Source organism: Eretmochelys imbricata, chromosome 18, assembly GCF_965152235.1.
Source record: "Eretmochelys imbricata isolate rEreImb1 chromosome 18, rEreImb1.hap1, whole genome shotgun sequence".
NCBI classification, from domain to species: Eukaryota; Metazoa; Chordata; order Testudines; family Cheloniidae; genus Eretmochelys; species Eretmochelys imbricata.
Genome location: NC_135589.1, coordinates 22,967,284 through 22,982,995, shown reverse-complemented (window position 1 = coordinate 22,982,995; position 15,712 = coordinate 22,967,284). Strand labels below are relative to the sequence as shown.

General features: G+C 42.1%; 1 protein-coding gene across 1 annotated transcript in view; it reads right to left on the bottom strand.

Annotated features, from left to right (window-relative positions):
• CAMTA1 (calmodulin binding transcription activator 1) overlaps positions 1-15,712 on the bottom strand; it is a 929,632-nt gene that overhangs the window by 676,768 nt on the left and 237,152 nt on the right. The window contains exon 3 of the mRNA XM_077837398.1: positions 11,745-11,812. Within this exon, the coding sequence (XP_077693524.1) occupies positions 11,745-11,812 (68 nt within the window). The remainder of the gene's footprint in view (positions 1-11,744; positions 11,813-15,712) is intronic.

The window sequence follows — 15,712 nt, the reverse complement described above, 5'->3', positions numbered from 1 at the left end:
AATCTCACCCACCCACTCCTGCGAAAAACCTCTCACCTATGTTTGACCTATTGAAGTCCTCAAATTGTGGTTTAAAGACTTCAAGGAGCAGAGAATCCTCCAGCAAGTGACCCGTGCCCCATGCTACAGAGGAAGGCGAAAAACCTCCAGGGCCTCTTCCAATCTGCCCTGGAGGAAAATTTCTTCCCGACCTCAAATATGGCTATCAGCTAATCCCTGAGCATATGGGCAAGATTCACCAGCCAGATACCCAGGGAAGAATTCTCTAAGTTCTGCAGCTCCCCCGCCCCCACTTCCCAGCATCCTGCTAAGCAGGCTGTTGGGGAGCCCAGGGAGCATATTTCACTTAGAAAACACTGAAACATCCCAGCTGGGAGCATGTTTTGGTGTTTCCAAAATATTGCAGAAATTTAGATCCAGGTAAAATTTCAAGTCTTTGTTTTTTTCATCCCAATTTGGGATGGAAAAATTTCCAAAAATCTCAGAAATGTTCACAGAACTGAAAAGCCATTTTCCAGCCAGCTGCAGGGGAAATAGCAAGCATTCAAATGTCAGGAAATTCCAAAAGTTGTTTCCATGATAATTGACTCAGGAGCCACCAATGCTGGCCAGTAAAATTAGTGCAGAATGCCACTGGCTTGTTATTACGTGGTCCTATGTGCCAAGAGTGCATTATACTAATGTTTTGTGGCTTACCCTGGCTGCCAACTGGTCTCTGGAATTTAAAGTGGTAATTTGGCTGCACATAGACCTGCCTACAGGGTCTGAGATCTTCCTGCCTGAGAAGCCACCTCTCACCCTCTGCCATACTGCTCCAGCTGCAATCAGTGGAAGCAGCCAAGTTAAGAGCCCCCTAATTAATAAATTGAGAGGGCCAGTGGCAGAGTGTTTTGCATGAAGGACCCTGTGCACTCTAATTGTTATGTGATTAGCTCTGCTGTGTATTGAGGTTTTCACAATAAAAACCAATTTAAAAAATAAACAATGTTAAAGTAGAAACCACACTTTTTTTATTTAAAAATAATCAACTCAGCTAATTGAGAAAATTTCACCATATACCCAGTGCAATAAAATACAAGCTCTTCAGCACAGACTGAACTGGAGAGCTGTGCTTCCAAGGTAATGACCTTAACACTGTAAATTAATTCTAAAGCACAATTGTTTTCAATCTTCATTTAAAACCAACCTTAGTTAATCTTGCTTTTAATGACATAGGAAATGGAAATTCCCATAATAAAATAAGTTATGAATATTTATTATTCTATTTTTACCTGAAAATTGAATAATTCATCAATTAACTTTACGATTAATTATTCAATACAAAATTAATATACTGCAAAATTCTAAGATCTTTAGAACCCCATAGCACTTTCTGATAAAAACTAACAGCAGAAATATGATGCGATTATGTAATATGTGCATATATGGGGATGTGGAACCACACACACACACACACACACGCGCAGCAGCCTGTCTACACTACCCGCCGCATCGGCAGGTAGTGATCAATCTATTGAGGATCGATTTATCTCGTCTAGTGTAGACGCGATAAATCGATCCCTGATCACTCTGCCGTCAACTCCGGAACTCCACCACTGCAAGAGGTGGAAGCGGAGTCGACTGTGGAGCAGTGGCCGTCGATCCCGCGCCGCGAGGACGCGAAGTAAGTGATTCTAAGTCGATCTAAGATTTGTCAGCTTCAGCTACGCTATTCTCGTAGCTGAAGTTGCGCATCTTAGATCGATCCCCACCCCAGTGTAGACCAGGCTGGCTAAGGTTGCTTTCTTGCCTTACCTCTAAATATAGGAATGGACTTGGGAGCCAGGGACTATGTACCCTGGATAAGCCACATTCCTCCCCTGAAAATTTGGCTGCTTGTCTCCTGGGGCAACATACAGACATTTCAAAAATTCATAAACTCACAACAAAATCGTAAGTAAGGAAAGTTCTAAGACACAAAATGTTCATTAAGCTAGAATGAAGGTCAAGGGAAAAAATAGGACTTCAATCAAAACCAACCTTAAACACTCAGGAAATTGAGAGATTAGGTTAGACTGAATGAAATCGGGACATTCACAGTTAGAGGACTCATCCTTAGCTCTGTCCTCAGAGCAATGCTCTGAGAAAAAGCAGAAACCCTGAGACAGCCCTATCAATCGGTATCAAAGAGCTTCATCTCTTTAGTAACCAGTAAAGCAAGAGTCCCATCCTCTTAGTCCTGTAGCAGTTGTGCTGATTCCTGCCCTCTTTGAATATTTTTCTGCGGCTTCTACATGCTGTAATGTTATAAATTATTAGCCCTACAAATCACTTAATGAGGGCCATCGTTTCCCACTTTTCTTTGAGATTCCAACAATTATCCATGTGCCACAGGCTCAGAGCTAGCGCATCTGCAAAGAGATATCAAAGCACTTTCAGGAAAAGAGACAATGGCTAGGCAGCAACAGAGCATTAGAGATGGGCGTGCACAGAGCCAGTTAAAAGCCAATGTTCTGCCATGCACACGCAAGTTGGACAAGTACAGTCAGTATCTTCTCCACCTTCAAGACAGGTGAGGCTACAGACTGCAGGTACCTTCAAACCATTATGAAAACAAAGATGCCAAAGGAAAGATGCATCCGATGAAGTGAGCTGTAGCCCACAAAATCTTATGCTCAAATAAATTTGTTAGTCTCTAAGGTGCCACAAGTACTCCTTTTCTTTTTGCCCATACAGACTAACTCAGCTGCTCCTCTGAAACCTTACAAAGTGTGTGAAAGGAAGGAAGCTTTTCTCTGTACAGCTTTGTGCACTATATAAAAGTGTGAAATAAAAATCCAGCCCTCAACTACTTCTGAACAGTCGGAAATTATAAATTGTTCATGTGCACATGCATGTAGGTGAGAAATGCACATTCTCCATTTCCAACATCACTTTACAAACCAGACCAGACCTTATTTAATGTATTTATTTGTTATGAACTGAGTCTTGCAAACTTTGTGATTTATGAGGTCAGAATTTATCAATAGGAAACACTACACACTCTACTGTCCTTGTCTATTAAATGAAAAGCTATGCTTGTTTTCCTAACTCAGCAGAGGGAAATTAAAATGCTAAAAATAAACCAGCAGGTAGCAAAAGTAAAACTAAATTACCACAAATAGATAGTGACACTGTATGTAAATTGCTATTGATTTGTACGAGTACATTGTAACTGAACATTTTTAGTTTCAGAAATATTAATCACTGCCAAGTCTCACTGCCTAGAAATGCCAGACGCCACCTTCCTAAGCTGCGAATCTCCAACTGGGATTTCCCCCTTCCTTCTCCCCCCGGCCCTTTCATTAGTGCAGAGTACAGCTCACCACAGTGCCAACAGTTTATAAGGAAATGCTTTTAAAAAAAAAAAAAAAAAAAAGAAACCTCAGCTCACAGTTTTGTGAGTACCAGAGCCAAAGCACAATTGTTTTGTATGATCTCTGAGCCTGCCCTCCCTCCACACTCCCAGTCACGTCCCAATATCAGAACGTCTTTCAGGTGGTAGTAATGAAAATAAGACTTGAAATGGCAAGATGCCACACAAAGAGGGCAAAGAAAGATTGGAGGGGCAATTTTCCAACTTGCAGGGCCTTAAGGGAACACTCAGCTCCCAAAGGAACGTTCACATCGGTACTTCAGCAAGTAACTGGCTGTTGTAGGTGCCCGAAATGTTCATTTAAGTGTCCATATACGGGACATTCACATCTTCTAAAGATGCTTAGATTGAGAAATCAGGGATTGTCTGTCTGGAATTGTGCCTCAATCAAACAGTTTCGTGTCTACTATTTCTTTGCAATCCAGCTGTATGATCCATGGCTTCTTGGAAATGACCGTGCTCTCTGGGCTTGCCAACAAGGGGGTGAAGCAACATCTAGGAGCTAATGAGTGAAATCTCCACTCAGGACCAGGACTGTGTGGCGCTGAAAGAACTACACAAGAAGGCAAATCCCACTACAGCCATTTCCGTCAGGATTATCAGAGTCTCAGCAAGGGAAATCCTCAACATGATAGTCAGCAGAGCTAGCAAAAGGAAGTGCCTTTAATTCAGGCTGTTCATCCAAGACCCCTCCTTTCTAGCCTTCAGTCGTTACGCTTCTACATGCTAGGAACTTAAATATCTAGAGAGACACAGAAAGAGGCAGATTGTTTCCAGAGGAAGGAGTGCCCCTCTTAAATTCCCAATCAATGTCTTTGTTCATAGAAAACACACCAAGGTGCAATGATAAGGCATGCATGGCCAATGAGGAAGAAAAGTAGGTTTGTGTAGAATACTCGGGGGGGGGGGGGGAATATTCAAAGCACAGCTATTTTACATGAACTTGTGTATACCACTGCCAAGCTCAACGAGACCTGGCGTTAGCGTTGAGTTTCAGCAGCCTGCTTATTTAAAATCATACATTCTCTCTTATGGGCTGGAGGGGCAGTGAGAAACCCAACTCCTGCAGAAGTGAAATGGCCAAGTATACTCTGTATAACTGAACAGCAAACTTTGCCAGATCTTTTAAACTGGCTCTGAAATTAATTTTCGGCTTTTGCTACAATGGTGTATTCTCAGACTGCCAAAGTGATCACTTGGAATGTGGAGCCATTCAGGCAAGTTTGAGACTTTGCCAATGATTGTAGGTTTTATATCATAAAAAGAATTTGCAAGACATATTAACAAAATACTCCAGCATTGCACTATGTAACCAGGATATGACCATATTAACTGCACAGTTTGAGGAACGTGTTTATTGAAGGGCTTCTCTACACAGGGACACTCGGGAAAATTAATCCAAATTCACTAAAAGGTGAGAATTTAAAGTGGATTCATCAAATTGAATTAAAACCTGTGTGGACACTCATTCAGAATTAAAGCGGCCTTAATTTGGTTAAACTAGGAAGACATTTGCAGAATCCCAGTACTAGTTGTGCTATAATGGCTGTAATTTCATTCTGTATCACCTGGTTTATCTCCGTAGCCCATTTTAACATGCGGGCGGAATTTGCAGAAATACTATAGGTTTCATTCATGGCCACTGTCCATGCTGAGTTCTGGAGGTACCTAACAGAATATCTGAACACAGATCAGCACAGGATTGGTCATATTGTCTTTGAAAAATTAAGTACAGTGTTAAGAACAAAGGTTATAGGCAGTTAAAACAGGTCTACCTGAAATCATCCTCTCTGCAGTCCTCACCTGTCAGGCAGCTCTAGTTCCATCAGGAAACTCTAATTTGATGGAACTTGATTTTTCTAATTTATGTGACCACAATCCAATCTAAGGTGCACTGATCTGCTAACACACACTCGTCGTTCACGGTTTCACTTAATTCACAAGAGACTGGAGACTCAGAGTGAAGGTTTCTTGAAGAATCTGTATTTTATATTGTTGTTGTGCTGAAAAGTTCATGCACATTTTCAAATCCTGGCCACATCTAGGACTTAAAAGTCCAAGATAAAGACAAATGGAGATACCTGTACTCTGAAAATCCTTTTCTTGTAAGCTTAGGTCAGACTCTTCTGTTTAATCACTTTCATTGATTTTTATGTTATAAAAAAGACAAAATAAGTAATATCAAGCAAAGACAATATGGATAACATAATGCTACGAAATGTAGCATGAAAGAGATAAATAACCCTGCATCAAAGCACAAATGTAGAAGGTAAAATCTGTATTTATCAGTTACAGGAAGAGACACGATTTAATTCTCAATAATCGAATTGCAGTCCTTATAGAGAAACTGGGATCTAGTGGACTGAACAGCTAACTCCAGTGCACGGAGCCTGGGTCTACAACTCCTGCGATTCTAATCCCAATTCTACTGATGTCCCTTTGGTTTTAGCCTGTGGTAAGTCATTTAGCCTCGCTGTGCCTCAGTTTCCTCATATTGGAAACAAAGGTAATACTAAGAGCTGGTTGGGAACTTTTGAACTACACTTTTTTTCATGGAATCATGTCAGTTCTGGGTTTAGGAAAGTTCTGTTAGGATGAAATTTTTGGTCAAAATCAGAGAGAGAAAAAGAGACTGTCTGAGAACAGTCAACAGCCTAGTGGTCAGGCAGATGCACATTCGAGTCACTGGTCGACATCAGAGCCAAGACTTAACTTCGGTTTCCCACATCCCACGTGAGCACCCTGACCATGAGGCTATAAAGTCAGTCTTCTACACACTCTCTTCCCCTTACCTCCCCCTATCCCCCCCTCACTGGAGCTCTTCTGCTTTGTATAAATATTCATTGAACCATGGGGGAGAGAGAGACTGACTCTTATAATCTGGTTGTAGGGGCACTCACCTGGGATGTAGGAGACTCAAGTTCTTGCTCCAAATCAGGAAGAGCTACTGGTTGCAACAAACCTTTCATTGGGATGGTTTCGCAGGTGAGGCATGGGATCCCTGGTCAACAGCCGAGACTCACCCCAGAACAGCCAATAGCTCAGTATCTAGGGCACTCACCAGGGATGTGAGGGATTTGAAGCCGGTGGTGTTATGAGGATTAAAGTTTTTAAATGTGCTTTGAAAATGAAGAGCATTAGAAAAAACAGTAGTTTTAGAATGTATTGTGGGAGAAACCAAGATTGTTTGTGTCTGGAAAATCCACTGTGCCACTGAATACCAGGATGCCTTTCACAATGAAAATAATAATTTATTCCACTTCCTATGGGAATGTTTAGTAATTTTCCATGATTTGCATTTAAATCTAGAAGCATCAAAGATTTTATTAGTGCTACATTACAGTAGAACTTTATTAATTCTCACTAATGACTAGAAGATCCATTGTGGATTAGTTGGCAAATTAACAAGTAAGCAAGCAAATATGATTACAAGAAAACATCAAGGTTACTACATCACCAAATGTACTTTGTTAATTTATGTTGATACATTGTTTAGTTTTAATTAATTAGTTATAATAATCTCCAGTATGTTTATTAGCATATTTTGCAAAAATAACAAACTCTTAGTTACACAAAACCAAATAACTACAGTGCTGTCCAACATTTAATCTTTATTGACCACGAGAAAGTCACTTTACCATGAGATTTGTGAAATTCATTGATTCATACGTTCAAAGAAACGTCCGGTGTCTCTATGACTCTTTGGAAGATTTCTCATTGCTTCTTCAGTCATTAGGATTCTGTTAATAGACATGCATAAGGCACTTTCTTACCTACAGGTTACAGAGATCGCATACAAACATTAGGACATCCGTGCTCACCATTCCTTTGTAAACACGGGAACTCAGTTGTTTTAACTTATTAATACCCTTATTATAGATAAATGCACTGAATTATTAAATGGAAAATATTAAGCCATGTTGAAACTCCAGGCATGTAGATACGGCCTGAAACCCGGAGCCACCCCCTCTTCTGCCAGCCTGTATATTAGTGCAGTAGAATTATTCCATTCAACACATTTCAGCCAGAGCAAACGCCCCACCCTGAAAGAAGTGTTAGGTTTCCGTTATAAACACGCCCTTCAGACAGCAGAGCTGTGCTACCCAGTGAAAAGGAAAGGGGAGACAAACTGGCACTGCACTTTCCTAAATCATTCACATGCACATTTCAAATTACCTCTGCACATTCCCTTGTGAACACACAGCGTTAGTTGGAGCCAACTCTGCAAAGGGTCTCATCTCTGCCATTCACAACATCCCATTATCGACCTTTCAGGATGAATAGTAGTTCGCAATTAGCTCCTGTCATGTGACATGATTGTATTGTAATGAAATATTGTCATCAATATTCAACACCCAAGAGCCTCACCCTATGATCTTGAACTCCAGCCTTCAGATACACAACTGAAGGTGACATCATGGCTAAGGACCTGCAGAGGACACCAAGTTACTCTCTTCTGGATGCACACATGCCCCAGGCTGCAGTTTGGACTCTGCACTCCACACTTCTCATCGGGAAAATATCTGACAGAGACAACTTTTTGTGGAAAGAAAACTACTTTTGCAGAAGAGCCACTCACAGCCCCTTTCCCTATACATTTAATATTACCATATGGCTGTCTCCCACTAAAGAAACACAGCACCCCATTACTGAATCACCCTCTAGGATGCAATAAGGACTATTTGTATTGTTAGACCATCAGAAAGCAGCACAGACAAGGGTCAACCCCTTCCTGAAACTCTTATACCCAACATCTCTATGAGCACCAACTTCCGCGATTCATTTCACAGCGATGCCTCAGCTCACACTACATATCATTTTATTAAGAAACTCTATAAGTGTCAGTGGTGCAATTCATTTTTATTAATTTCCTAAGACGAAATTAGCAGCACCTGTAGCAGCAAACAAAGAATGGGGAATGTTCTGGTTCAGTGCTGGATCGATGTCATTAATTCTTTAATACCAAGAGACCTGTTTGTATGAACTCAGCATTTAACTGCACCAATTAATTTCAATATTAAAAAAATTTCAAAATGAACTCAACAACTAATTTAAGAAGGTCCTTGAACAGCCGTTGCAACTTTCCTCCTCATGGGACATTATGCTTTCAAGTATAAATACACAAGAGCAGGATATTGTAATATTAATAGGAAAATTGCTATTTTCATGCATTGCCTTTAGCAAACTAAACAAACCCTTAAAGTCTTAAACATTTCTACAAACACATGCATATTTCTGATGTATTTAATGGTGCTGTATATATCCCCTGACTCTGCTTAATACGCTTTCTGACCACGCAACAGGCTGAGTTGGCAAAGGCTCAATGAGACATCTTTTTGCATTAATTCTATAACTTAAGCTCCCAGGTCAGAAAACAGCCTTTCCAAATGCAATCATTTTACCTATTGTTCTGAAGCCAATGAGTGGAGTCAGACAAATGGTTCACACAGCCCCAAGAAAAAGGTGGAAGCACCCAGAGACTGCAGATTAAGATGCCTGTCACTAGTGATCAAATATAGACCCCCACCCAGGCTGGAGAGGTGTGTGACACTTCACCCCAAGGGAGCACCATGTAACCCCCATATTCATCATTCATAATTGTTATATTGCAAATAAAGCATGCCATGTAAGGTACCATGGGAAAGGTTATGACCTGCTGAAACCCATTGTTCCATCTAAATATGTATATCATTAATACATATGAAGGTATGAGAATTGTGTAGTTTGATTGTCACTAAAATATGCAGTGGGTTTGGGAAGTGCCCAGATACTAGCTCCCGAAAGACAATAGCAAGGAAAGTAACCAACACCCCGGCAGGTGTCAAAAACCATCAATAGCCATTGTCCAGCAAGGGAGCTACAATGCAATGACTCACCTGCACAAGGCCACACCAGGGGAATTGCTCAACCTGGCCTGGGTACTCAGCAATGCCCCCAGACATGCCTGGATTTGTGTTCTCCAAGCACATGGACTGAAGGTATGAAACAGAACACCAGGGCCCCATGCTTGGCCTCTTCTCCTGCCCCCACCTATGCTGCAAGCAACAAGGACACTAAAGACTCCAACAGAGGGGACCAGCCCAGGTTTCAAGGGAGAAACCTTTGTCCTATGAACTGCAATATCCAGTGGGGTGAGAAAAACGGCTTAATCTAGATGTTGCCCAGTCTTATAGGGTTGAGAGTTTAGACTACGTGCTTATATTTTAATAACCACTCTGACTTTTTGCCCATCACTTAATCTATCTTCTGTGATCAGTAAACTTGTTTTACTGTTTATCTTTACCAGTGCGTTTGCCTGAATTGCTTGGTAAATCTGCTCAGATTTAGGCTGGTGTATAGCCTGATGAAGTGGTGAACCAATTAATAAACTTGCATTGCTCAAGAAAGGGTCTTGAGCAGTGCAAGACGGCATATTCCTGGAGGTACAAGGCTAGGAGCTGGTGGGATTTGGCTGGTGCCTTTCTCTGTGAGATTCATGAGTGGCTCTGGGAGCATTCATGCAATCCAGCTGGGTGTGGGGCTCCACATGCATTTGTACTGAGTGATAACGGCACCGAGAGGGGTTTGTTGCTTGTCACTAGCAAAGCACTGAGAGAGACAGCCCAGGCTGGAGAGTTAAGGGGGCGCAGCGGTCCCACAGTCACAGGCTGCACCCCAGGGATCCCATCACAGTGTTCACCTAAAGTTCCTTGGCAGAAAGAACCTGAACTATCAGCCGTTGTAGGAATACATTTGAGTCTGATGGAACTGAGCGCCTCACCTGTAAAAGCAACAGCACATGAAATTTCTCACCTCTCAATCCTCACACACACCCCATTTTGATAACGATTAATGAAGAACTTGTTTAATAATGTACGAGGATGTTAAGGCAGCTTGAATGCTTGAGAAGTGGGGGTGCCGAGTGTCCTAAGTTTAACAGAAGTTGGCTTCTGACTTCCCAAAGAAAGCCACCCTTCTCTGTTCTTTAACTGTTCTTCTACCATCCTCCTTTGTCTAAATCCTCCCCTCAGCTGTGAGCTATTAAACATTCAGCGAGTTAATTTGTACTATTTGTTACGGTCAATAGCCATTCTTGTATCTTACTATAATTTCTGCCCCTACTAATTACAAAGGAATATGATGCCAAACCAAGCAAACTATCAAAGATTCATCTTGTGCTGTGTCTGCTGTTACCTCTCTTTGCATTTGCATTTCTTGGGGACATACTCAATGGGAGATGGAAGAGGCGCACTCTGGCTTTACAATAGGCTCTTGTCTGCATTAAGCATCGTCGGGCTGCTCTCCAGGCAGTGGTTAGCACATTGAACTTCAGAGACTAGAAGTGCAAGGGCCTCACTTCCACTTACTCCGGCATCCTCCCAGGAAAAGCACCGGAGTTCTTGTATTATCTGGAGGCAGGTCTTGCCTGAACATAGTTCATTATTCCTCCAAAAATGTGTTCTGACGCCAGTGACCCAACAGCCTAGTTGTGAACAGGTGTGAAAATGCACTGGGTTTCTCCCAACTATACAGCAAGAAAAACAGAACTTCAGCACATCCTGCTGAGCTAAACCTCTTGTGACTAATAAGCCCTTGCTCCATTCATTGGCAGCGAGAAAGACGCTGTAATTTAGAAAAAGCAAAAATTTGGTTTTAGATGACACCCCAGAACTTTATACACTCTCCTTAAGCACAATTTCCTTTTCTTGTTTTCAGTCGCAAGTAGTGTAACTTCATGTCTCTTAACATAATAAAATGATCATCAGGATTCCACATCAGGAAAACATCTGCAGTCTTTAATTTATTGTATCAGTTCCCAGAGGGTTGCAGAAGTTAAACATTTATGGCAGTTAGAAGAATATATGACATTTACTGCTTAATAAACTGCAAACATGCCTGTTAATTTGGCTTTTTGGGACCTCCTTGCCGCCAGACACTTAACCCCAACAAGAAACATGCCAAAATACAAACAAACTTAGAGTCTGCTTTTTAAACAGGAAAAGTGCAAGGGATTTTTTTTTTTTTAGTTTCTAACAGATTAGTGACAGTAGGGAGCATTGTCAAGATAAATAGCCTACAACCTTCACTCAACAAAGCCTTTTAAATGCATTCATCTGAAAGGATACAATTAAATGTTAAATCATCAGGTTAAAACTTTTACCTGTCAAGATTGCAGGTGGTCTGTTTTTAATCAATCTGATTTAATTCAATAAAACACTCATTAAGTCAATTAATGAGACTTCAGTGTCACAAGCTATCAAGCATGACTTGGAGTTTTCACTTTGTGCCCAATGAATTGATTACCAAGTCAAGTCATCAGTGAAAATAAATCAATGTACATTTTCACAAGCTGCAATATTAGCAATGTTACCTTGTTTTAGGGGAAGTCGTTAGCCATTCTTCATGCTTTTCAAATGTTATTAAATAAGCTGCAATTTCCTGAAAAAGAAAAATGTGCAAAAAAGAATTAACTTGCATACTAGTTTTGGAGACTTGAAAGTTTCACAGAACAGAACTTCTCTAAATCTGCTCCACCCTCAAGTAGGATACTTTCAATCCTGCCTCCGCTGCCAGATCCTTGACTTTAAATCCAGTTTGAAAAGTCTTCTTTGTACCACTTGGCACGCTACAATGATGAAAGCCTTTGGCTGGAAAGGGCAAGTCTATAGTGAGGACCAAAATATTTCAGCCTTTAAACAGAAAGCATAGGAAAGTGCTTCCTATCCCAAATGCCATTCATTTAAAAACAGAAGCAGGCAACAGGTCTTCACTTAGTCACACTCACAACACTCTGTGCTAGGGAGGCCTCTGCCATGGACAGAGCCATCTTTTAAATCTTTCACCCAGGCAGGAGAAGTTGGGTTTTGTCAGCTTGGATTCTAAGCCCCAAGCCCCCAAAGCCAAACTGTGTAAAGATTAAAAGGAAAAAGGAGAAATACATTAAACCGTTCCCATCACAGAGAAAGCACTGATAACTTCATCTACTGTGCAGTTCCTCCAAGCTCTGCGCTAAGTCAGAAAGGTTAAGGGCATGATGGTGAAAGCATGGGCACCTGAAGGTAAATTAAATATTTATACACACAACATCACTGCAGATAGAATTACAGATTTATTAATAATTTCCATGAACAGCCAGTGGGTGACATCACCGTAAGTCATTGCTGCCACTTGCAGGCATGATACAGCCCATTACTTCCAGATGAGAACTGATTTGCTCACAGGAAATTGGCAGAGTCTGTAAGTTAAATTAAGATGGTGCTGGTTTATGCGTTTCATAAACCTCAAATTACTACAAAAACACCAAATCAACTTCCTTAAGCCTGATAAAAAAGCTGCTGAGTAGGAATTATGTATCAGTTTTCAATTCGAAGACTCAAAACTCCAACTCTGGGGCAGTGCTGTGCAGATGTGCATTTTATGGAGAGGAAGACACTAGACCTAGCTCACAGCATCTCTTATATAGCACTGGATTAGTCACTCCCCACCTTCAGATGTGACACACCAGTTCATTCCTCTCCTGTTTTGTCAGAGCATAGGAATTGCCATATTGGGTCAAACCAGGGGTCCATCAATGCAGGGGAAGTTGTAAGAAACCCACTAGTGGACAATTATGCAATACCCTTCCCATAGAAGACATTTCTTCATAACCTTGTCAGTTAGTAGATGGTTCATGTCTCGGAAATAGGTTTTATCTTAGCATGCCTGATACAATTTTGGATCATCTCACTGTCTTACGAGTATCTAATACTTTTTAGAATCTTGCTTAGCTCTTGAATTCTATATCTTGTGAGTGAGAGTTCAACAGGCTGATTGTGCAATCTCCTTTTTTATTTTTAAATCTGTTGCTCACAAAACGCAGGCTATTCTTGCCATTGGTCGGGTGACTGAGCAGGAAAGATATTAACAGGATGATTTAGGAAGGGAAGAGGAGTTTCTGGGCAGCCCGGAAAGGGGGGCAGGTTCACAGCCTCGGCCCAACGGAGGATGTTACCGACTACAGCAAGGAATGACACATTCTGTGGGGGAATATGCTGGGCTCCGCTTCATCCTTCATGACTTACAACTGTAGCATACTGGCAAGAGCAACACTAGAGCGAGCATTAGAACTGCTGAGCGTGCAGACTCACTATGGGGACCTGCATGTGGCCAGACAACCCTCCAGAAAGAGCCCGTCATGCTCTAACCCAGGACAAAGGCCTCTCCTCCAAGGTGCCACAAGTCCTCCTTCTCGCGGATACAGACTAACACGGCTGCTGCTCTGAATCCTCCACAGGTATTACTCCAGCAGAAAAGACGGCACCAGTCCCATTCATTTGGCTTTCACTCAGACAGAGCACGTCCCACCCTAAGCACATCACACCATGATGCACATTCCAGTGCCTTCCCATCATTGCCACCCCCAGCAGATAGTATAACTCCTCCTCGTACATCAGCGTCATTAAACCATCCGGAGAGCGAGCCAGCCACTGTGGAACAATTCCACCCTAAAGAGGCAAGCACTCTAGAGAGACTTGTAGAAATCTAGCAATCAGGGATTTCTCCTGAGCTAAAGTAGAAGATGGCAGAAGTCCCATTTCCCACATACTGGCTGTAGCAGTCTGCTTCTCGGCATACGTCAAAATTATGTCTGAATATCTAAGACCGTCTAGACTCCTACAGACCGACAAGGTGGGTGAGGTAATATTTTTATTGGACCAATTTCTGTTGGTGAGAGTGTGTCTTTTGAGCTACTCAAAGCTGCTCTTTGTTTGGGAAAGATACTCAGGGTGTCACAGCAAAATACAAGGTGGAACAGATTGTTTAGCATAAGTAGTTAACACACATTTCAAGAGACCATTCAAGGTCTGTTTGGAACCAGCACACCCCACATTACCATTGTAAAAATTTCCAAGAACTTGAGAGAGAAAAACACAAACTGCTCCAATACAGGAGGTTCTGCATGAAAGCAGCTTTGCTTTAGCATTTCTTCCCCAGTGTCTCATGTCTATAGCCTCTACCTCCCACTATTTGCATTAGAACTGTTAGAATTTTCATAGAATTGTGTGCAATGTTATTCCCAATGTGCAGAATAGAAACAGGACCACTGTTGCCTACACATGATTTTACAGCAAGTCTTGCAGTATTTGGTGTGTTTCTTAAAGCCCCAGCTCCTGGAATCATGTGAACGAGAGAGAATCTTAGCATTCATTTCAAATATAAAAATAATATTTTGGCCCACATGCTTGGATTTGGAAATACTGCAGGACACAAGTACATCACCAAAAGAGGGAAGCTATGTCTGGCAGGGACGGTGGGGGTGCACCACCCCAGTGAGGGAGGATCCAGCCTCTCCCAGATGTGAGCTGCTGCCCAACCACCAGCAGGCATGGAGACTACCAAATATGGAGCCCAGTCTGGGTTGGGCCTGTAATGGACGTTAACAGAGCAGCAATGACTCAGATTAGCAGAGGGCTAGTGAGGTGGGGAAGGCACATTTCCAACAGAACAGGGAAAAGGGCCCGGTGTTGGAATGGGGCTAACGGGGTTTGCTCTGATGAATATACTCTCCCTCAGCACAGTTTTATGGGGTAGGTATAACTCCTAAGGGTTAATTTTCTGATTGGGGCGGTGCAGAAGGGTGACATGACTCACCCAAGACAGAACCAAGTTTAGAATTCAGAAGATGCTTGCATCCTGTCCTGGACTCAGGCCACATCTCTCTCACAATCCCCACAATATATTTCTTATTCATATAAATTAAAGCAGTTTCCCCACACAGATTTGCAGTGCAGGATACTGCATATCCCAATGCATGAACAGCTTCAGGAGTAAGTCAGCTGCTGGACTGAGGGTCAGGAGAACTGCGTTCAGCTCCCAGCTCCAAAACTGACTTGCTGTGTCACTCTGGGCAAGTCGAAAAGGAGTACTTGTGGCACCTTAGAGACTAACCAATTTATTTGAGCATAAGCTTTCGTGAGCTACAGCTCACTTCATCGGACGCATACTGTGGAAAGTGTAGAAGATCTTTTTATACACACAAAGCATGAAAAAATGGGTGTTTACCACTCCAAAAGGTTCTCTCTCCCCCCACCACATTCTCCTGCTGGTAATAGCTTATCTAAAGTGATCACTCTCCTTACAATGTGTATGATAATCAAGTTGGGCTATTTCCAGCACAAATCCAGGTTGTCTCCCTCCCCCCCCTTCCCCCCCCCCGCCCACAAACCCACTCTCCTGAAGCTGTCACCTTCAGCCCCCAACTAAAATCCCTCCAACGCATTATTAAGGATCTACAACCTATCCTGAAGGATGACCCAACCCTCTCACAAATCTTGGGAAACAGGTCAGTCCTTGCCTACA